Source organism: Bombus bifarius, unplaced genomic scaffold (genome assembly GCF_011952205.1).
Source record: "Bombus bifarius isolate JDL3187 unplaced genomic scaffold, Bbif_JDL3187 scf7180000007984, whole genome shotgun sequence".
In the NCBI taxonomy this organism is placed as follows: Eukaryota; Metazoa; Arthropoda; class Insecta; order Hymenoptera; family Apidae; genus Bombus; species Bombus bifarius.
Genome location: NW_022884367.1, coordinates 4,938,915 through 4,961,851, shown reverse-complemented (window position 1 = coordinate 4,961,851; position 22,937 = coordinate 4,938,915). Strand labels below are relative to the sequence as shown.

General features: G+C 29.4%; 3 protein-coding genes and 1 long non-coding RNA gene across 8 annotated transcripts; 2 read left to right on the top strand and 2 right to left on the bottom strand.

Annotated features, from left to right (window-relative positions):
* Window positions 1-1,002: 1,002 nt before the first annotated feature.
* LOC117204804 (protein fem-1 homolog B) lies at window positions 1,003-4,681 on the bottom strand. 2 transcript variants are annotated; one of them, XM_033442552.1, is made up of 9 exons: window positions 3,790-4,338; window positions 3,361-3,701; window positions 3,133-3,293; window positions 2,881-3,041; window positions 2,654-2,797; window positions 2,353-2,582; window positions 2,024-2,140; window positions 1,837-1,943; window positions 1,003-1,751 (listed from the first exon to the last, which is right to left on the bottom strand). In XM_033442552.1, exons 1-9 carry the CDS (start codon window positions 4,336-4,338, stop codon window positions 1,594-1,596), a joined length of 1,968 nt encoding a protein of 655 aa, XP_033298443.1. In that variant the 3' UTR covers window positions 1,003-1,593. The 2 variants fall into 2 exon arrangements, 1 of the variants encoding a protein (XP_033298443.1); XR_004487132.1 differs by lacking the exon at window positions 1,003-1,751 and having other exon boundaries at window positions 2,024-2,222; window positions 3,790-4,681.
* A 1,100-nt stretch (window positions 4,682-5,781) lies between these two features.
* LOC117204854 (putative lipoyltransferase 2, mitochondrial) lies at window positions 5,782-8,236 on the top strand. 4 transcript variants are annotated; one of them, XM_033442654.1, is made up of 6 exons: window positions 5,782-5,935; window positions 6,418-6,548; window positions 6,634-6,855; window positions 6,924-7,068; window positions 7,152-7,253; window positions 7,342-7,843. In XM_033442654.1, exons 1-6 carry the CDS (start codon window positions 5,903-5,905, stop codon window positions 7,432-7,434), a joined length of 726 nt encoding a protein of 241 aa, XP_033298545.1. In that variant the 5' UTR covers window positions 5,782-5,902; the 3' UTR covers window positions 7,435-7,843. The 4 variants fall into 4 exon arrangements, with proteins under 4 accessions (XP_033298545.1, XP_033298547.1, XP_033298544.1 ...); XM_033442656.1 differs by lacking the exon at window positions 5,782-5,935 and adding an exon at window positions 6,064-6,159; XM_033442653.1 differs by lacking the exon at window positions 5,782-5,935 and adding an exon at window positions 6,089-6,244.
* A 1,924-nt stretch (window positions 8,237-10,160) lies between these two features.
* On the bottom strand, window positions 10,161-15,413 carry LOC117204834 (innexin inx1). Its single transcript, XM_033442610.1, has 4 exons — window positions 15,165-15,413; window positions 13,053-13,160; window positions 11,598-11,753; window positions 10,161-11,187 (listed from the first exon to the last, which is right to left on the bottom strand). Exons 1-4 carry the CDS (start codon window positions 15,411-15,413, stop codon window positions 10,615-10,617), a joined length of 1,086 nt encoding a protein of 361 aa, XP_033298501.1. The 3' UTR covers window positions 10,161-10,614.
* Window positions 11,187-13,431, top strand: LOC117204835. The gene is made up of 3 exons (XR_004487138.1): window positions 11,187-11,400; window positions 12,893-13,194; window positions 13,287-13,431. It is a non-coding gene; the product is annotated as an uncharacterized LOC117204835 (long non-coding RNA).
* Window positions 15,414-22,937: the final 7,524 nt, after the last annotated feature.

Here is a 22,937-nt window from a genome sequence, read left to right as displayed (position 1 = left end):
TAGTCATAGGTATTTGATTATATCTATTGCTGATTATCTAAATCATTATGTATTAATAATTATTTAAGCATAAAAATTACATATGTGTATATAACAATTTGTATGTATGTATTATGTTTATATAGGCATAAAATTAATATGTCCGTAACAGATCTATGTATTTAAGTATTTTAATTATATGATAATTTTATGATTAAAAATAGAATATTAAATTGATAAATTAAAGTTTATTAATTTATAAATCTTTATACATGCATTTTACACGTCAAATGGAGTATAAAAATATACTGAGTCTCATCTGAAAAATGAAAGTACAGAAGTTCACAAATTAATTCTCTTAATTAGCTTTTTTCACTAATGAAGATTTGTTCGATTTGCTATTTGTTTATTTATTAAATGAACTTCAGTTACATTTCTGGTCTATAAGCTTAGTTAGCCTTACAAAGAAACAGCAAATAGAATAAATTTTCGAAACACTATCATCCCGTAGCGATGAGAAAGTGTAACTAGTCCTATCGCTATGTTTGTCGCTCAATATTGCGTTCTTTGCCTACGGACAAGCCATGTGTTGTTATCTATTCTTACAAGCGCCAAGTTGCTGTTGCTTCCGTCTTCAATAGATGGTAGCACATGGCTTATCCGCAGCCAAGGCACACAATAGTTGCGATAAGAACGGCTATGTGTACTCGTATCATATAAAGAGTGTACATATGTACCCGAGTGAGGCAAGGAAAGCGAGAATGCGGCAAAAGCAGCAATGACGATTAGTTCCATTTTTTCATCACTACGTGGTGATAATAGGAATACTGTCCATAAATCGAACAAATTTTCATTAGTAAAGAAAACACATTAAGAAGATTAATTTATGAACCTTTGTGACTGAGTCTTCTGAATTAAATCCTTAGCTTTTCTTTCTTTCTACATTCGTTCTAACCTGTGAAATGCATGTATAAAAATTTACAAACCCTATATCTAAACACTTATTCCTAAACACCATAAATGTATCGCATTAATACTATATTATTTATTCAGATCATTATACATTTAATTAAAATTTGTAATATAATAGCAAGTTAGTTATATTTTGTGGACAAATTGTATTACTTCTATTTCATAAATGTGTTGTTTTCTTTTCAATTACTAATTAATAATACTATTACATAGAGGAAGGTCGTTGACAAGTATAGTTAAATAAAATAAAAAAGATATAAAAGAATTTCATCATATGTTGCAAGTAACTTATCTGTTCAATTTTCTGTCGTGCAATAAATAAAAAATAACATTGCTAAATGTTTCCTTCCATTTGGAACTTATTAAGTTAATAACTAGTTAACTTTGACTTTGCTCATTAAAAATATACAATGTTTTTCTTACAAAAAATTCGTTATCTGCATCTACATAATAGAAAGGATACTTTTATATCATTCATAAAAATCTCATTATTAATCAATTTACAAATATACTAAATTTTTTCTAAATATCTTAAATGTTTTGTACACTCTCAAAAAGTTCACAGCATCAAGAATAAATAATTTAAATTGATTACACTTAACACAATTATCTATGTAATATGCTGCTTATTAATAACTTTTTCTAACCCTGATTAGGACCTGGTCCATGAAGTTCAATAAAACTTTCCAAAGAACGTGGTACATTTCCATAATATGACAAATTGTAAGTGTTCACGACTTTTGCAGCCATACATTTTAATGATAATTTAGTTTGAGTCCTTAGTATTATTTCTGCTACACCTGTATAAAGACAAGATCAATATATTATGTAAAAAATCTTATTTTTAAATATTTTATATTATTTTTCAAATTTATTTAAACAGACCTGTAGCGACAGCATCATACGGAGTTTTCCCATTACTATTAACTGTATCCATATGCGCTCCAGCTTCTATAAGATCCATGATAATGGAATGAAGAGTCATAAAATCACTGCAAGGTTTCAGATATGTTATAAAAACATTTTTCACTAAAAAAGATTTGGCTTAATAAAACAATGTAGCTAACTGTACCTAACAGGTTCCCTATAACTAACAATAATATGTAATGGTGTATTCCTTTCATTGTCCATTGCATTTACATCAGCACCACAACATATAAGTAGCTTAGTCGTTGCAGCGCAAGGAAATCTGTAAGACGTTCGCAATATTGTATTTATACATATTGTATAAAGAACAAAAAGTAAATTTCAGATTTCTTTTCATTTTGAAACTAAAATAATAAAAAAAGAGTGTTAATAATACTTTATTAACATTATCTAATATGAGCAAAACTAAACTCCATTTATCTATCAAATTTCACCATGATACTTTATTTTAAAAAAAGAGACTTATAAACATACTTGCAGACATGGTTAGTATGGAAATCATCCACTAAAGTGGCAGCATTTACGGCAAGATGCAGTAATGTCTGGCCATCCTTTAAACGTAATTGTAAAGCACAGAGTTTATGAACTAATTGATATGCCTTATTTTTATCTTGTTCTTCATATTTACTCTCATTCAATGTTAAAAGTTTTGTTAAAATCGTTAATATATACAATGTAGTTGTAATATTTGATTCCATCTCCTCCTGCAATTTTTAATTTAAAAAAGTTATTTCATAATACATAATTCAACACATAAATCAATTTTTTAGCTTACAATATGTTGTTCTATATCTTCCTCAGAATCAGGATTGTTGAGTTTAGATTTATTACGAGTAAGTTCTGTTACGCAAGCTTCTAAAACATTCAAGACTTGAGAAAACTCAAGATCTACTCCTACATGTATCATTTGTGAAAATACCTACAAATAAGATTTAAAAAAAATAGAACGAATTATAGGGAATATATAAAATTGTTTAATCGGATCATTTAGTGGATAAATACCTGCGCAAACCTTAAAAGATCTTTTACAACTGGTATATTGTTCAGTTGCTTCAAATATAAAGCATGAAGCCAGAGATCTATACATCTATCAAATCTAGCACTATCTGCAAAAACTGCTCCTCTGAATATAATATGATGTGGCACTTTTGGATTATGCTGTCCTAATATTAATAAAATAATAAAAATAAGCAGGATAAAAACAATAACAAAAGAGAATTATCCTATCAATGTTTATTGAATTAAAATTGTAACCTAGTATCCTCTCTCGAATAACCAATGATTCCATATGAATAGCATTTTGATTATTTCTAATACTTTTCAATTTTTCTAGAGTATCACATTCTTTCCAATTATCATATGCTTTTATACTTTTACCTAATTTTTTATAAATAATATTATCTGGATCTCTGAATCTGTAACAACAAGAATTAAGTAGTTGTTCCTGAATAGCATTTTTCTAAAATTATAAATATTTTTTACCTATGTTTCATTGCTTTCCATAGATATTTATAAGCTTTTGTTAAACAATAATTGCGCTCATCATTGGCATAAGAAGCTCCAAGAAGCTCGTATGCTTCAATTGCTTCTTCTCTAGTAACTTTTACATATTTTATTAAATATTCTACGACTTCTGCCCTAGTTCTTTCTGCTGCTGCTATTAATGGTGTCATTCCTCTAACATTCTTTGTCATATTTGTCCCATATTTCAATAACTCGGATATTATATTAGTATATCCACGTTCAGCTGCCAAATGTAATGCAGTTGTATCACAATTTGCTTTTTCATTTGGATTTGCACCTTTTTGCAAAAGAAAAGTTACCTGTTGTAAATATAATAAAATTGCTGAAATTGACATTATAAGTTAAATAAATAATTTTATATTATTCAAATTATAATGTTATACTTACTATATCTAAATGACCCTTATGTGCAGCAATCATTAAACATGTATTATTGAACTGATTAAAAATATTTATATCTGCATTATGTTCTATTAAATATTTGACAATATCTAATCGTCCATCAAAACAAGCTGCCCTCAAAGGGGTAGATAAGCTTTTAGTAGGGTGATTAACATTGGCACCAGCTTTTACTAGTATCTTCACAACTGTCAAATGTCCTGCACCAGCAGCACACCATAGAGCAGTTGCCTTTTCAATAACATATCCATCAAATTTAACTGTTCCTTCCTGTTCCAAATCAGGCTTAAATTTATCAAGTAATATTTTAACTACTTTATCACGGCCATATCGTGCAGCTATTATTAATGGTGTACAATGCTGACCATCTTCTTCCAATACTTTTTGATTAATCACAACATTTACCAGTTTAGCATCTTTGCTACTGAGAAGATTATAAAGAATAATAGCCATACCATCTTTAGCAGCATAATAAACACGCGTTAAAAATAGTTGTGATATTTGCGTTGAATCTTCATTTAATTTAATATTTTCCATTTTGTGTAATATTTTCTTTCTAAGTTCCTTTTAGACGTTAAGCGTGATATAAAAATAGATTTATACTAATATTCTTTTCTTATTGAAATTTGTCGATGTCATTCTAACCTCGAAACTTTCATAATATACATACATACAATAAATTATAAGAAAACCAGAAAATTTTTCCGACAATATATAATAGTACACTGATAATCTTGTATAACAACAACGTTCAATATTAATTATAATCTTGTTTACTACTATTACAATCACTTTTACTTTTACAACTGCTTAATAATTATTTTCAGACTTTCAATACATATTACACTATGTAAGTTCTATTTTAAAATCATCTTTACTTCATTTTTAAAATGAAAATTGAAATATACACATTTATTTTTTTATTCACCTACATAATAATTGACACTTTGTATCAATTACGATAAAATTTTAAAAAATAAACAAACAATACATTAATTTTAAAATATACGAAAAATTTCATTTATCAAAGTTTGCAATTTATTACAAGATTTAAATATTACATATATATATATATATATATATATATATATATATATGTATTTATATTTATATTTATTTATATATACATATGTTATTTTTAAGTCTTAAATTTCTAAGTTAAAGATATAGTACATAATTTTGCAAAATTTTGAAATAATAAAGTTCGAAACCACTCTTCTATTACTCTTTATAATAATTACTCTTAGTTAATAAGTTTACGCAAAGTAAACTGGATTGAATATAATTTCACTTTTTATTATTATTGATGCGTTCAAAAATTTCCATTCTAATAGAACATATCTAATTTACATCGCTGTTAGGAATAAAATATAATTTCCCAATCATTAGAATATGTATATATACATATGTAAGTATGTGTTATTGAATTTTCCTATTATTATTTCTTAGACAAAGATTAACTAATTACATGTAAATCTTAATTTGGAGGGAAATTTAAGCTCAAGAAACAATATATTTTGTTTGAGCCATTTTTATATTTTCGTTATTTTTTGTATTATAAAAAGTTTATTGGAAAAACTTATTTAATTTTCTGCGAAGAATATTGTAATGGTATATGTTAAATGATTCATTTGCAAATATTTGAAGTCTGAATATTTAAAGATCCCCAATTGAAGAATGAAACGGGAGTAAATGAGTCGAAAAAATATTCCCGCCATTTTTTACTATTTCTTATTTTATTGTGGTATTACTGGCGAATAACATATCAAATAGTACGGTTTAATCATTTATGTCAATACAAAATTATCAATTTTTTGAAACTGATAAAAAACATAATATTTTTCAAACATAATAAATATTTGAAGAGACAATTTCAGACATTAGTAGTTAAACCAGAGAGGAAATTTCCTCTCTTGTAAAACAAAACATGTTTTATAAAAAAAATTACTAATTTTTGGTTGGTAACAGTGAAATGCCTAACATTTTTGAACAAATAAGAAAGTTTGTTTTAGAAACTTAAAATAATTTATAATTTTGTTTTTATTTCACTGTTTTTTGTTTGAATTTTCAATTGTGCTAGTTATTTCTTTTTGTTGTAATAATGATTACACGTAGCTCTAGCTCTATATTAAAGGTATTAATTAATAACGATATTATTTATTATTATATTGATTGTATTAATGCTATATGATTGTATATAATGTTTAGCATACGATAAAAATTAAAGAATCTATATTATAACAATTATCTAGGAATTTTTATTATTTGAAAATTTAATAGTATTTTCAACGTTGATAATACCTAATTCTCTTAACCTCAACTCGATTGTTGTTGTCATTTATATCTTCATTAAATTAAGTAAGAATACGATATCAGCCTTTGATGACCAACTTAAATGTATCAATATTATTATCGTAATGTGATCTGTAGCATTACTTTTGAGGTTAATAATTGGAACACTTTGTACATTTTCCCTATTTATTGTGTTTTCTTAAAATCAGATAAAATTTATTGATATATTATACTACACATATTAACCAACTATAACTATTCTAAACATTTTATTAAAATTTATATATATTTTATATTTTACTATTAACGTAAATGTTCTAATAGGCAACATTAGACCAGAAGATTCCTCCAAAGGAAGAATCAACTGTATCTGAACTCCCATCAATTATATTTTCAGGCTACATTAATTATGTCAATGATTTTAACGAATGTGCTATGATTTGTGATAATCTTATGTAAGACTTACACAATTGACTTAGAAAAGAAAGATGATTCTCAAATATTAATTTATACTGAACATTTCATTGTAATTTTTTTTAGAACAGAAATAGAAAAATATGATAAAATAGTACCAATAGGATTTGATTTGGAGTGGCCTTTTAGTTTTCAAACTGGATCTGGTAAAACAGCCTTGGCACAAATTTGTTTCAGTGAAAATATTTGTTATCTGTTACATATATATTCATTAAAAAAATTACCAGCTGCATTTGTGGTCCTTTTAAGTCATCCAAAAGTGAGATTAGTTGGAGTTAACATAAAGAAGTGAGTTAATTGATAATGCTTTATTATAATAAAATTCATGTATTTTTCATAATTTATTTATATTACAGTGATATCTGGAAACTAGGTAGAGATTTTAAGGAATTTCCAGCTTGTAAAGTTGTAGAAAACAATTGTATTGATTGTGGTAAATTTGCAAATACAGTATTAAATAGGTCTTGTCGGTGGAGTTTAGAGAAGTTAACAGAATATTTGGTTAGTACTTTGATTACAATAAAACAAATTTCAAATGATAAATGGAAATTAATATTATTCATTATGTGATTTTTCTTGGTTAGTTAAAGAAAAAGATTAGTAAGGACCCAAAAGTTAGAAAAAGTAAATGGCATATGCATCCATTAAATGATGAACAGAAACTTTATGCAGCGACAGATGCTTATGTATGTTAACTATAAAAACATTATATTACTATTACGACTTCAATTATATTTTTAATTTTAATATTAAAATCATTTATTATTTTTATAGGTTTCTTGGCTTTTGCATGTAACTATACAAGAACGAGCAAATTTAAAGGATAATGAATTAAAAGAGACACAGAATATTAATGTCTCAATATGACTACAAAAATAGTTAAAGTTTTATGGGCTGGTAGATTAAGTTATAGATCCGGGCTTAAGCTACAAAAAATATTATCTGATCAGCATCACCAAAGGGTAGAAAACAGTAGTTGCAATACATTAATATTGCTTGAGCATGATCCAGTATATACAGTTGGAATTAGAGATAAAGATTATACACTAAAAGATCAAAAGAAGTTAAAAAGTTTAGGTGCTGAGTTTTTTAGAACAAATCGAGGTGGCCTTATAACTTTTCATGGACCTGGACAATTAGTAGCATATCCTATATTAAATTTAAAAGAATTTAAAGCTAGCATTAAATGGTATGTGTGCCAAATAGAGAAAATGATTATTCGTTTATGCGCCGAATTTGGCATTAAAGGTGAAACATCCCCAAACACTGGTGTATGGGTGAATGACAAAAAGATTTGTGCCATTGGTATTCATGGAAGTCGTTACATAACAACACATGGTTTAGCTTTAAATTGTAATACAGACTTAAGTTGGTTTAATCATATTATACCTTGTGGTATCAAAGGAAAGGGTGTAACAAGCATTAGTCAGGAACTTAATATAAATGTTACTATTCAAGATGTGCTACCACTGTTTCAAAATGCTTTTCAAGATCAATTTCAATGTACATTAATTGAATATCCAATAGAAGAATCTTATCAATTGTTTAAGCTTGTTAACAATAATCTGTGTGCACAAAAGACTTAAAAAGTTGAATGTAATAATTTTAATAAATTTAAATAATTTTGTATAATACATGAGATTAAATGTTCTTTTTCATTTTACTTTTATTATTATAGATTATTACCTTTTTTCGTGAGATAAAAGGTAAATAGCAATTTTTGTCTTATAATTTAGGGGATCACCTGATTTTCTTGTCATTTTTGTATCTCATGCGGTATTACTAATTCCAGTTATCCTGGTTATTTGTGTTTGAAGTTATTTCTCTATGATCTTGATAAATACTTTATCGCGGGAACTTGGCTTTATATCATTGATATCGATATGTAAACTAAAAACAAAATTCGAAATTATCATATATCGTTTCACTGCTCAAACACCCAGTCAGAGTCATTGTTTAGAGACTCAATGTCGATGGCCTAGCAAGAAAAAAATCAAAATATAAAGGACAGAACATACTCTAATGGAAAATTCTGAGTTTACTTTTACCTTACATTTGTCCATCTTGTTTTCAGGTACAATTCCTTCCACCCTTACTGACCCTTAAGGATGGAATGAAACGAAAGTCCAATAAGAAATGACCTTTCACTGCACTGTATTTACAAAAAAAAAAAATTTTAATAAATAAATAAAAGCTAATTTAAAGAAAAATGTTTTTTATGTTTTTAATGATTTAAAAAGGAACAATTTCAAAAACTTCGTTTTAATAGTATAAGATTTAAATAAAAAATTCGTGTATTTTTAAATAGGAAACTTTTATTTTTTGTAAATACTATAATAATAATACTAAAGAAAAAGCATAACATGGTCGAATTAAAGTATATATTCTTGATATCTCTATCAACATGTTTTACATTATCATTTATCTGTATACAACATTCTCTAGCATTAGGTAAATTCTCAAAAGAACTTGTAGGAAAAAGAAAGGAAAACATTGTATTGCATGTTATAGCCTTACATTTTAGCTTTCTTACTAAATTAACAAAATAAACACTAAATACAAAGGTAAAATCGAGACAGAAATAACTAAGTATTTCATATGTTTGAACAAAATAGTAAACTAAACGAAAAATCTTTTACTACAATTAAATATCAATGAATGGAATGAACAACAATAGGTGTATTTACTATATGAATATTTTCATTTGATACAATATCGCTGCAGCAGTTAAATATAAATCGTAAAATTGTATAAAACATTATCCATCTGTATCAATCTTTACTTCTCTCATTAATCACCTATTAATCGTCTAAAGTAGTACCGTAAAAATTCGGCTCGTCTTTTTGTTTATCGTTTCTGATTTTCCAATAGGAAATACATGTAATATATATGGTACAATTTGCTTAACGCTTATACATTAATATACTAGGACATAGAAATTGGTTAAAGCATAATGGAAGGTATAATCTGCTTGAAATTTATAACATTTAATAAAAATCTTCTTCGACAATGTATTCCTGTCGATGGAATACAAATGAGTAGATAGTCGTTCGATATACAGAATGCATAGACAACAAGCGCCTTTTACATTCACAGAAATGGACAAAATTATAAATTTATAATAATATTTGAAGATCCATCTCCTTAGTACTCTTTTGTAGTTAAAAAATATTGCATTTTTCTGAAACGCTACTAAAATATGACCCAATTCTAGAAATATGTTATGTACTTGCATTAACCATACAAAAATTATTATCTAGTATTGTAATTACTTGATCACATTGAAAACTTATCCCCATTTGTATTTTAACGTAAAATGTACGTTTAAAAATTCAATATACTCATATTAAAAAAAAAACCTTTGTTGAAAGAAAATAAAGAACTAAAGGAATGGATTTGAATACATTATATGGGAATGTATTATAATAGCGTCTTTTACAACATGCAGTAACATATGTCGTTATAATCATAAGATCGATACATTAGAAAAATATCAGAATGATCTCATGACAAAAAAATGTTGTATAGTAAAACATATCCTCATACAGTAAGTCCTCACGATATCCTATGTAGAAACAATTTGTTTTGAGCAATACTTCTCGAACAAATAAAATAGCTTTGTTTGCTTTGGAGAACGAACACTAAATATAGAGATGTAGAACAATTCTCTCTCAGGATCTAATCGTTAAAAAATAATGATTCGCGTGCGTGTGCACGAAACACATCATCCACATCTACATACACGCGCAATAGCACACACAGACACACACGCACACACACGGAGATCCTAAAGTGGTCACTTTAACGCGGCATCAAGAGTGTCTTCACCGTATTTATTACGTCAGTCGTACATAGTAATTGTTTTTCTAGGCGCTGGTTAGGAAAATATCTCTATAAATTCTCTTAACGCTTCATCATTTCCAGATGGAGACATAGGTCAGTATATTATTTGCCTATGTTCTAATGACCAATCAATAAATCAGTCCATAACTGTTATCTTTTAATCAGTGTTTTTCAATTTTAATTATAAAATATGAAAATCTGAGTCTAAGCAGCGACTGAATGTGTGTCGCTCATTTTTTTTGTGAGCTCCTGGAGGAAGTCCCTGTATATTAATGAGTCCATGTTAGAAGAGAGGATGTAGAGAAGCCACCAGTCGCCCAGATCAATCTTCTTGCTGATGCTAGAGCACGTTTCGATAGAGGGAAGTCTTGAGGATAGTTGAAGCAATCTTGGCCTGATTGCTGGGGCAAAGATTATGGCAGCTCTGTAGACTATTAGGCCCAAGAGTAAAATCAACAGGATTGTAAACCAGAACCAGATAAAAATATATGTCTTTTCATTCACGATGTTCAACGGAAGAATACATAGCGAGTCGTGCTTCTGTATTGTTCCTGACGCGCCATACTTGTGGAATATGCATTTAGTGACGCGTGGAAAAATGTAGACCATAGGATCAACACGTTCCTCCTGGGGAACGTCAGGTAGTGAGAGTACTCGCAGACCATAACTGAGGAACTCGCCGTCAAAGAACTGATTCATTAGCCACAGTTGAAGGAAGATGTTGATGAGACAGAGAACCTCGCAGCCGAAATACCGATACACATACGTGTTGTGTGTCTGAAAGAAGAAGCAATCGGCGAATTGGCATAAATTGGACTCAATGAAGGCAAATTGGATCTAACCAAATCGTCTCAGCCTTCCTCTCGCCTTTGCTCTTACGCTTTTGTGTCACTGTCGAAAAATTCTTTCGAAGGATTCAAGAATTAAATTGGCCAAATAAGTTTGATCAAAATGACAGAAAAGCTACTAGTCATTTAGAAATACAAGGCGGTATGCAAAATTAAATGTTACCGTTTATTGTTAATTAAGTATTGTATTTTATATAGTATCACTGTTTATATTTCATATTCTAACATTATTAGTATCTAATGTTTTACTAGTTTTATATTTGGATTTAGGTTCTACGGCTTATCTCAGAAACTCAAATTATTAAAAATAACGAAATGTTTAATAAATAGTCGTATTACCTTTCTATACTGCATCAGGTAAACCATTAGCATTGACTTTTTCTTTTGAATGTTCTCCTCGCAATCGAGACTGTGATTCATACCCATAACCAACGCGTTGATCAAACCGCCTTCGCACATGTTCCACAACCATTGTGGAACGTAGCATAATACTGCCTGTGAAAAATTATGAATATTTGGTTGGCTAATAGATCATCTTAAAATTATATTCACGTTATTACAATATACTATATCCATAATAATCTCCATAAACAATAAAAAAAACGAAATTTTACAAGGAATCGTAATCGATTAATAGATTTAATATTTTACAAGGAATCGTAATCGATTAATACGTTTAATATTTATTACCAATGATAAATATTCTCAGTAGCAGAAACATCACAGTTTTAGTTTTTTCGTTAAAGCAACGATTGAAATCAATCCTATGGCACTGGATATATTTAAAAAAAATTTAACAAATTTCTCTTTATAAACGAGAGTTTCTAAAATCTCCATATCAATCCTTGTGTAATATTTAAATGAATGAAAATACTCTTGTACTGTAATCCTATACGACCTATGGAATTTACATCCGCGCTGATGTAATCTGTCTCTAGCAATACGTGAAGATTTAATATTAGATTTATCTGTGAGAGAAATTATAATGGTGTTATGAAAAATACTTATATATACAGTAAAACTATTTATCTGAATTTTTCAGAAGACAGTTCAAATATGTATCTTCCTATGCAACAGGTTGCAATTACTATTTGTTGAATGAAGAGTTCAAAATTAGATAAACAAATTGATTTGACAATTAACCGGACGCTGAATAAAATTCCATTATAAAAAATGGAGCTTTATTGCGTGTACACATCTTTAAATAAAACAGTTTTGTCAGTTTCTTTCTACTTATTAATTCAAGTAAAGTGTTTATCTACCATTAATCCGTAACTATAGATCACTCGTTTTTCAAAATTTGAATCTTTATTCATTAGCGTAATTTAATGGAAAATTTTAAGCGTCTTTGATGGAAAAAATCTATATTAATCAAAAAATAGTTATATTAGATTAATATTTACAACATAGTGATTGAATAAATACAATTATTAAGTAATCTAATTTAATAACATATCTGTGTTAGTAATAAAAATACGGACGTATGAAATTAAGAATTAAATGCATAAAGATTATTTATTAAAACAGTTCTCGCGAAAAGTAACGAGAAAAAGTGATAACATTGCGAGAAGAAATACATCAGAATTATCAGTAGAGGAGTCGTGATAAAGTTTTAACCGATCGATCTTTTGCAGTGGTGCATTCGTGCTCGCGAACCAGTTTCAGATATCCTATACGGAAAGAAGAGAACAGCGACGACAGTAAAGGGAAACTTAAACTGAGAAGTCGCGCGCAGCTGTCGCGGCCAAGCTTTATCTGTCGCGTGTGCAAGATTACTGATAAACGAGTCTTTACCTGGAAGAACAACATGAAGCACACCCATTGGTAGTAAGTGTAATATTTCCTTGCATCCACATCGCCGAAGTCGTTCGCCACTCCTGGATGCGCCACCTCTACACCGACCTGATAAAAGGAACAAATGTTCTGTCAACAATAGGTAATGACGAAAGACTGCAGGTGTAGTTGATTAAATTTATATCTACATTGTCTGTAGTCTGTGCCATATATTTAGTTTCATTCTTTTTACAGGACGTATCAGAAATATTGGTCAAAAGGGTAATTAGCGTTACAAATATATGACAAAAAATGGAAAAATTAATAATTATTAAGAAATTATATATCAACTATATGAATTATTCTTAATTAAGTATCATAACAAAGTTTCTGAAAAATTACTTAAATAATAGTTATTATCGATTAGGTATTATAATAAAATTTTTAGAAAAATATTTCTATATGTAGATTATGATATGATATGATATGAATAGTATGGAAATCATATTTATTAAATAATATGAAGGAACAGAGAGAAGAGATTAGTGGAAGAAAACAAAATTTCTTATAAAATCCTAAAAATATTCATCATGATCATCAATACTCATAATATTTATTTAAATTTTAAATAAAACATGGATTATGTTGAAAATATGTTAAAATATATGTTCGAAAATGTTTATTCTTTTAAATCATCATTAAAAAATTAACTTATAAAAACATAAAATGTCCATCATAATATTTAAAGTTTGAATAAATTCGTATTATGTTTATGACTGATTACTAAATTTGCTTAAAAATTTGGGATTGACATAAACATTATCATAGATTATCACATATCATATCTCAAACAAGTTTTTGTTACAAGTCTATATACCATTATACATAGTATATAGTATTTTGTTATACATTATACATGTATCTAGAATTGTTTATATATAGTATGTCATTTCCAAGAATGATCTTGTTCATTCAACTCGCGTGAATTTGCTATTCAAAAATATAAACACAATATATACATATATTTTATGTGATGTGAGAGGTGGGGGGTGAACTTAAAAATATTTAAAATCATAATTCGAAAAATATTCATAACACTTAATTTCTGTACAATTAAATAAACTCGTTAAAGTCTAAATTATTTGATTTTTTAATGTTAAATAGGATGTATAATTCCTTAACGTAGATAGTATTTAATACAAGTACAACACAAGTACAAATCTAAGTATTTATTTCAAAAAAATATTATAGAACTACAATATGTATTTACTGAAGGAGGAAGATTTGTTTACATAATAAGATTATAAATATGGAAGATACAAAATTGAATTGAAACTTTAAAATTCAAACAAATGTAACAATCATGAAATTATACAGATTTAAAAAAATTATACATGAGATAACATTTATAACCCGAAATGATTTCGTCATTCTATATTTTCTGTATTATTAACAGCGATTTTGATTAGAAATATCGAGTAGCTTTCAAACTAATTAGATAACAATACAGCCTTTAATAAGCAAAAATTTTGTTTAAAAAAAAATTAAAAAAAAAAGATTCGATCTCTAATTCTAATTACGTTTACGTCTCCGATAATTATGAGGTGCATCTATTTCTAGTTACAACATAAAATTTAAATACTTATCAAGGATTCTTATCTAAATACTTATAATAATAATTAATACTTTATACTAATACTTTATTTAATTAAAGAATCAAAAGATATCATAAATAATATACATCTATTATACAAGGAAGGAATAACTGCTGCTATGATTGCAAAACAATAAATTCCCATTTTTATCTATCTATGTTATGCAATTGAACATGCCGCGATAAAAACAATTTCTAATAATTAATAAAACATTTTCTACTATTAATCTGATAATTTCAGAGCTTTCTCATAGTATGTATGTTCTATTATTGATACATAAAATTAAACCCTAAAACTGTCTCCATAGTAAAAATTAGTCAGTACAACATTCTTCTATTGTTATCAACAAACCAACTTCGTGCGGATGTTCGTAAAAAATCTCAAGGTTGAAGCAAATCATCCAAACGACCATATCCATGATTAAAACGTGAGTTCAAGTTGGAAAATTAGGGACGCAGTCATTAACTAGATTACCCACCTGCCGATTAAACGCGTCCGGCATAGTAAACGTAGAAGTTATCCAGCAATAAGTATTGATAGGGTGCGTGGGTAAACCCTGAACGATACACGAAATAGGATTGCCAACGTATTGGGTAGCCGTAATCACCATTGAACACGTGAAAAGCAACACTGTTGTGAAGCGGTTGTGTAACCGAAACACCATCGAATCCGTCGTTATATCTTGCCATTTTAAATACTGCCCAAGACCTCCAAGTAACTTATACATGATTCTTTCGTTCTATTAAACTTATAAATCCTCCAGTTGTTTATAAAATCCTCGTAAGTCTCGCGCGTCCTCCTTCGCACAACTAATCCCACGTGGTAGAATCGTTCACGAACGAAAACAAAAAAAAAAAATAGAATACAAGAAAGAAACACGGAGAAAAAATTGTATCAACTGAAACTTCTGCGAGTCCTCATCTACCACGTTCAGGCTCGAAAAACGGTAAAACGAAATGAAACTAAACGAAACAGACACACGATCGTCGTACGGCTGTGTCCATGCGGCGTGCCTCCCTCTTTTCGTTTTCTTTCAATTCTCCTTCTCCTTCAACGTCCTTCTTCTTTTCCTTCTGCCCTACTCTATCCGTCACCGCTTCTTGTTCTTCTTCGAGGCGAAGAGAACACGCTCGCGCGCGCGCGATCGGTCACCGAACCACGTTGAACGAGATCGCGAACGTCCGCGATCTAGGACTTATACAGGTACTGCTCCTTTCTGGCAGAAATTTAGTTCTGAGACGCGTTCAAGAAACAGGCATATCCTATTGGCATCTTTCGTTACCGATCGATCGATCTGAATGCGCAACACGTTTCGGCCAGTTTAGGTAAGTGTCGTAAATAAACAACTGCACGTGTGTGAGAATTCTTCGCTTTCCGATCGGTGATGTATCGTTTTCTCCACGTGATTTCTTGTTAATCGATTGTAGATGAAGTGTCTGGTGATACGTTGAATTACGTACAATTTTGTATAATTGTCCGGTTTCTTGAATCTACACAAAATCGCGCGACATCGCGGATCTAACTAATTCTTCGCTTCGTGTCAAAGCTACGACACTCACTGTCAATCCTGCTTATTCCTTTCGGTCGCGTCGGCTGAAGATTTCTCGTGGAGAAACAGCCTAGCGCAAAATTGTACAACACCTTGAACTCTCCCCGACGTGCCACGAGCCCCCTCTTTCTCCTTCTCTCTTTCTTTCTCTCCTCTGTCCGCACGGCACTTTTTTCCCTTGATATATCGTGCAGATAGATCGTACGATGAACGGGTTGTTGCGAGCAGCAGCCAACACCGAATTGTGTCGGCATATACACGTATGTACGTAGCAGTCTTCAACGTCGACTGACGAGAAGTCAGTGGCTTGTTGTTCGGCCGAGGGGCGAGAGGGAAACTCTTTCGATCTGCTAGGGGGACTGCCGGAGTAGAAACGAGTAGGAGAGGGCCCAGGAGGTGGGGATCGAAACGGTGGGGGACCGACGGCTGCTTCAAACTCCCCCCTTTATACCATGATACACTATATACCCTGATTCCATAGTGCATGCTCCTGCGTTCATGGCTGCTACCGTTGTACAGTCGATTCTTTGCACTGTTTTTTAAACAACTTTTTTTCTATGAAAAACTCTACCTTGAATGTATACTTCAATCGAGAAATGTGAGTTGTAGAATGGTTTCAGTACAACGATTGTTACGTTGATTTCATTTTGTTTTTTCTTTATTGATTCGATTGTTTACAAGCGCGCGAGGGGGCAAAATTTTGAATATACGGAAAAGCGCACTTATTATTTTATAATAAGGGGTATTATTTTAATCTTTATAGAATTAGCTAGATAAAATGAATATATTTAATACGATTAGATTTGATTAAATTTATCACTTTCTAAAGTAACTTTAGTAAACTTTTACGAAATTTTCAGATTAAGAATTGGAGATGTAGTAGTGTTTTTAATTTTTATATATGTGTTTTATATTTATATTTATGAGATATTTGTACCAAAAGTTAAACATATAATCTAAAGGAAAGTGATTGAAATTTATAGTTAGAAATACTTTTATTTTGACCTTCAGACGAAATAATAACCTGCAATTTTTAACAAGTCAATTCTGTATAATACTTACACAAGAAAGTATACTTTCCAAAAAATTTAAAATAAGAAAAACAAATTTAAATATCTCAACAGTAAAAATTGTTTCACAAATTTTTGTATCTCTAGTTTTCGAAAATAAGAAAAAATAAATACAAGTTTTTATATTCCATTCAAAGTCAGACAAATTTCCAGTTTCTTCCTCTCAGTATTCAAACTAAGAAGTTGAATTGCGATAATTTAAAGTTTCTTGGGGCTACCATTACCCACTACATACCGTTATTCGCTTGCTCGGTTCTCCTTCTTTTCTCTTCTGGTCAGTCTTTCGTTCGCTTCGAATATCATAATGAAAGTAAATCGGTTTAACTCGATCGTTAAATTCAATTGAACACTGAGGTTGACAAGAGAATCGTACGTAGGATTTGCATAAGCGGTGTTTGCGCTCTGAATGGCAATAACGTCGTTCTTAAGACTATGATATATGAAAAATTAATGAATACTTGGGAGGAGAAAGTCGAAGAGAATTTTACGTCCGTAGATATTCTCTTTTTGTATCCTTTTCGTTACATATATGCATCCTTGCTTTAAGGTATAAGTGGGCCAAGGTGAACCACATTTATTGTATGATACGTATAATATTTGTAAACATAGCAAAAAAGAAAACTTTAAATATACTCGTTCAATACTTTAAAGTAATAAAGTTTATCAAATAAATAAATATACTCGTTCAGTACTTCAAAGTAATATTTATTTGATAGTAAAATATTCGAAAGTAATACTAATTATGTAATTTTTATGTTACTATTATTAGTGGCATTAGAAAATATTTACAAATTATAACTGATGATAGATTCTGTCGCTTTCTAAATTAAAAGTAAAACAGCAAAACCTATATAAACATTATAACATTAAAATAAATAAGAAAAGATGAATGAGATTTGATTGTTACATTTAATAGAGTAAAGATTGATTTCTTTATTATGTTAATAATATTTACATTAATAACTATTGCATAAAAATCAATTAGTATAAATATTAATTGAAAAAGTTCAAAATATAGAAATAATAATCTAAAAGCTACAAATTAGAAAAAGATACATTATTTAACTTTATAATCTAAATTCTATTTACTTATAAGAGAAAAATATTATAATTCAACACATCATGTTATGAGATGTTAATAATATAATGCAGTGATAAGTAATAATAATTTAATTCCTTTCTCAACATGCTTTATAAATTACACTGTACGTTTCGTATGTTTCACGTTTGTTCAGACTCAATTATAAGGATAAATTCGCGTGTGAAACTCCACAGGACGCGAACAACGCTGTACAAATAATGCAATCAATATCAGCAATTTTGTGCTGTTCACTAGGTTCTTTTCTTTTCCTTGTTTCACTCTTTTATTCTGTCGTTTTGCGAAGGGTGTTCGCTGCAAATGTGTACGTGACCAGATGCACGGTCGCTGAAAAGACTGCATTTTACCCTAAGAAACGGAAATATGTACATACCAGCATGCCTCCTGTATGCTGCGTTGTCATTTATTTAGGATGCTGAACGCTGAAATATTAGCCGTAAAAAGGACGACCGGTTTTACGAACGCGTAAGCGCAAAAATTTCTTCCATCATTCTAATTTTATATTTTATTTTTCTTCTGATAATATGGATTTTTATACTATTTATATATATTTATACTTGATATTTTATATTACAAGACTATTAATTTGAAAATAAATACATAATTGTTTATATTTTTTTATAATTTAAATCTGAAAAAAAATTGAGGACAAATAAATTTATTTCATTTTATTCTATTTATCTTATTAAACAGAATACAGCATATTTTTATACGTGTAATATATACGTATAATGTAATGTATAACTCTATGAGTAAACACTGATCATGAACTTGAACGATTACTAAAAATAATTTCCTCCTTTAATTCATGCTAAACCTACATTCTATTTTTGTATTAGTAAGAAGTAAAAACCCATTACCATTTGATAAAAATTAAACAGCTATCAAATATTGATTATCTAATACAAAAAATCAATGAATCTTTATTTTATTTCCATAGAATTAAAATTGTTTTAAATTAAAATTTTGCTGAAGTATATCCTGATAAAATATTTGAAATATAACTGATGTATTGTAAGTACACTTTTGTGACTTTCTATTTGACGTATGTTGCATTGAACTGGTACAGACATTCACTTATATAAAAAAAAAACGGTGACACATGTTACACATATGTTCATGGAATTTTGAAAGTCTCCCTGAGACGAACTACAGGAGTTCCGGTTACCATAAACCTACCGCTGCATCTCAAACCTTAGACTAAAACTGTTCCATGGTAAGGAATATTTTACGTTGGGCAAGGTAACTCTGAAAAACGACTACAAAGTTTTTGTAACTCCAAGAGAAAAAATAAACTTAGAGCTTGAAACTGTTCGACGAAAGTTTTACTTACGGAAAAATGCTGCTCACAAAACATTTTGCAATTCGGCATTATCTGAATGCTTATCAAGATGTTCGAATAAGAAAAGAATTCAAATTCAAATGAGAAAAGGAGAAAGAACGAACGTAAATGAGATACTGATATTCAGCACGAGCAGACCGAACACTGATTGTAAGCACGTATCAACGGTGTTCCATTCGATGTCATAAAAACAAAGGTATCAGTAGCAAATGGTAATCAGATATTGTGTAAATATTTTCATACATACGCCGTCATTTATCGGTGAAGTTTATTAATTAAATCTTGATAAATCACTTGGCTTGTAGTGAGTTGATAATGGAATTTTTTTTAAAGATATACTACAGATTCTTCAGAACAACGCGGGAATTTAAGATTTCTACTTTGGGATTAACCTTACATGTAATCGAAAATTCGCATGTAATTTCTAACTTCTCAAAAATTTAAATAAAAAATAATCCACTATCGGCTGAAAGTATCATTTTGTACGGTGTACACGTATGCTATTACTGTGTTTTTATGTAATGTACAAAAAAGAAAATATTTATAATAAAATTATAAAAAAGAGAAAGAGGGTGTGCCATTTGAAGCGAATCACGCAGTTATCTCCTAAACTATTTGTTGCAGAAAAGAGCATTTGATAAATTTTTCTAACTTGTGAAACTTCTACTTGTAAACAAAAGTATCTATAATCCAAATTGTTAGTGTAACTTCGAATCATGTTTACAACCGTATCAACGAAATATTGTGAAGAGCAATGTGTGGATGTTCAACAAAGGTAAATTTTGAACGACAGTATATGATCTTGAATGACCTTGAAACACTAGCATATTTAGATCAATAAATTCCTTTCGGACAGAACTACAAAACTGACTAAATGAAAACATATAGTTCCATTTAAAAAAGCAAAGGTCACCTTGAGATCTCGAAAACGTCTCCACCTTGACAAATCTGATAGTTATCATAAGATGTTCTTCTTGAAGCAAAGTAAGTTTTACTTAAAACACTTTTTTCTATAACAAATAGTTTAGGAGATAATTGCGTAGTTCACTTCAAATAGAATATCCCATGGATACATATTATTTATACTACTTATTTGTTAAGGTTATTTATTCGAAATTGATGGACTATCAGCGCAAAATCTTCGATGAACCATACTTGTTTGAAAACATCACTCGATAAGACACAAGAATTCACAGGTATGTATGTGTGTGTTTCGAAAAAACCGAGAGAACGGAAGAGAGATAACAGTCGATAATTCTTAGAGTGAACCTGATCGTGTATCTACGAAACTAGAGATAGAACAGTATGGTTGCTTTGGTGAGGCAGAGGTTTTATTTTAGTTTTTAATATAAATTATTTATGGCGTAAATAATACACCTTTTCCTTTTCTTTTGAGAAAGAGGTTTTATTCTGTTACTTTTTCAATCAAGAACATTGCTTCTGTGACAAACAATAGTCATTTATTTTATCCGTAGCCATAACAAATTGGAAGTTGACATATTTGTGATTTTTTAAGTTTCAATCTTATTACGTTTAGTGACGATTCTGGATTCCAGTTGTTCTGTAATGAGTGGGTTGAACACCACTTGTTTCAGAATGCTCATAAAATATCGGAACAAAGTACAATGTACTAATAATACTACCTGTGTTGAATCCCTATTAGTGAAATACTAAATGAAATCCGAAGAGTCACAAACATGTCATCTTAATTATTGTGGAAATTTAAAATCTAAAATGAGAAGCTGATTTAAGCGTTGTTTTATTCTCAGAAATATTTCCAAGTATCCCAAACATATTATTTTTAATTTAAAAAAGTCTAATATTTAAACTTAATATTTAAAAATGTTTGAAGAACTTATAATTAGAACGATATTTTTTGACGCCACTGATCTGTGAATCTGCATATATTCAATAAAAAATTCGAAGACTCAGATTACTCTTGGGGAACGGTTTTCCTCCATATCCTTAACTTTTTTATTCTCGCTACATTCTTGATTCTAACTTGTTTATTTTCTGCACATCGAACGCAAATACTAACCACAAACTCGTGATGGACCAAGTTATGAATTATTAGAAACGTAATTCAACAGTATATATATAAATTAAACACGTTGCTTGCTCTCACAATTACAAAACGAGTTTATTTTTAACAAAAGATAGGCGTAAAATTTTCCTAACTGATAACGAATACATACTTTACCTATGAGAATTTCCTTAGTTATCGTACGTTTACGTTGTTTCACATATTCGACCTCATTGTTTGATTCGTTTAGTTTCTCTCTATATGATTAAATTGCAGTAGGGTTATTTTAATGCGAGTATTCTATTAAATGAAAAAATTACTTAAACGAAATATTGAAAGAGTATTAGACGGATGAAAAGAAAACCATCTAGAAATTAGAAAAATGTACAGAGAATTGATCTATCTTTATTTATTTATTTACTTGTCTTAATATACCTATTTGTTAGGAAAAGTGTAATTATTACTTCTATACAAAATCTATAAAGGGAGAATCTTTAGAGTAGTTTTGTAAGGGTAGAGTTTAATAAAATTTATTGAAGTAAAATTAAAGTTTTTTTATTCTTTAAACTTTCGTTTTCGTTAATGATTCTACAAGAAAAAAAGACTACTTCAAGGACCTCACAAAGGACATAACCTAACAAACACGTATTATCTGAGATGATTAAAGAAATAAATCAATCAAATTCGAAGATGGTATCCCACTGGGGGTAGCCATCCACATGTTATAATACTATATCACTAAGCTATAATATTTTACCAAATGTCCTACTGGACAAATTGTAAAATGTAAATAAATAAATAAAAAAAAAAACTTCAATAATGCCCAATGCCCAATTCTACTTTAGAGCCAAATATAGAGCCCATAAACGTCCTTCTGGATGTAGAAAATATTTTTTTTTTATTTGTTAATATTTACAATCAATTCTCGCATTGAGAATTTTCAGTAATTGAATGTAGAAAATATGCACTCACATAACACAGAAGCTGCTGAAACCTGGTGCCTGCATCCTCAGTAGCCATGAAAGTTTGATGTTTAAAATGGCCCACCAACGGTTTATGTGTTCCAAAGATGTTTCCCTTTGGGTTTTATCTCTCCGTTGACCTGCACGACCATATTGCTAACTTTTCAGTTGCCAGAGTACCCATAACCGGAATGGTGGAGGTCTCT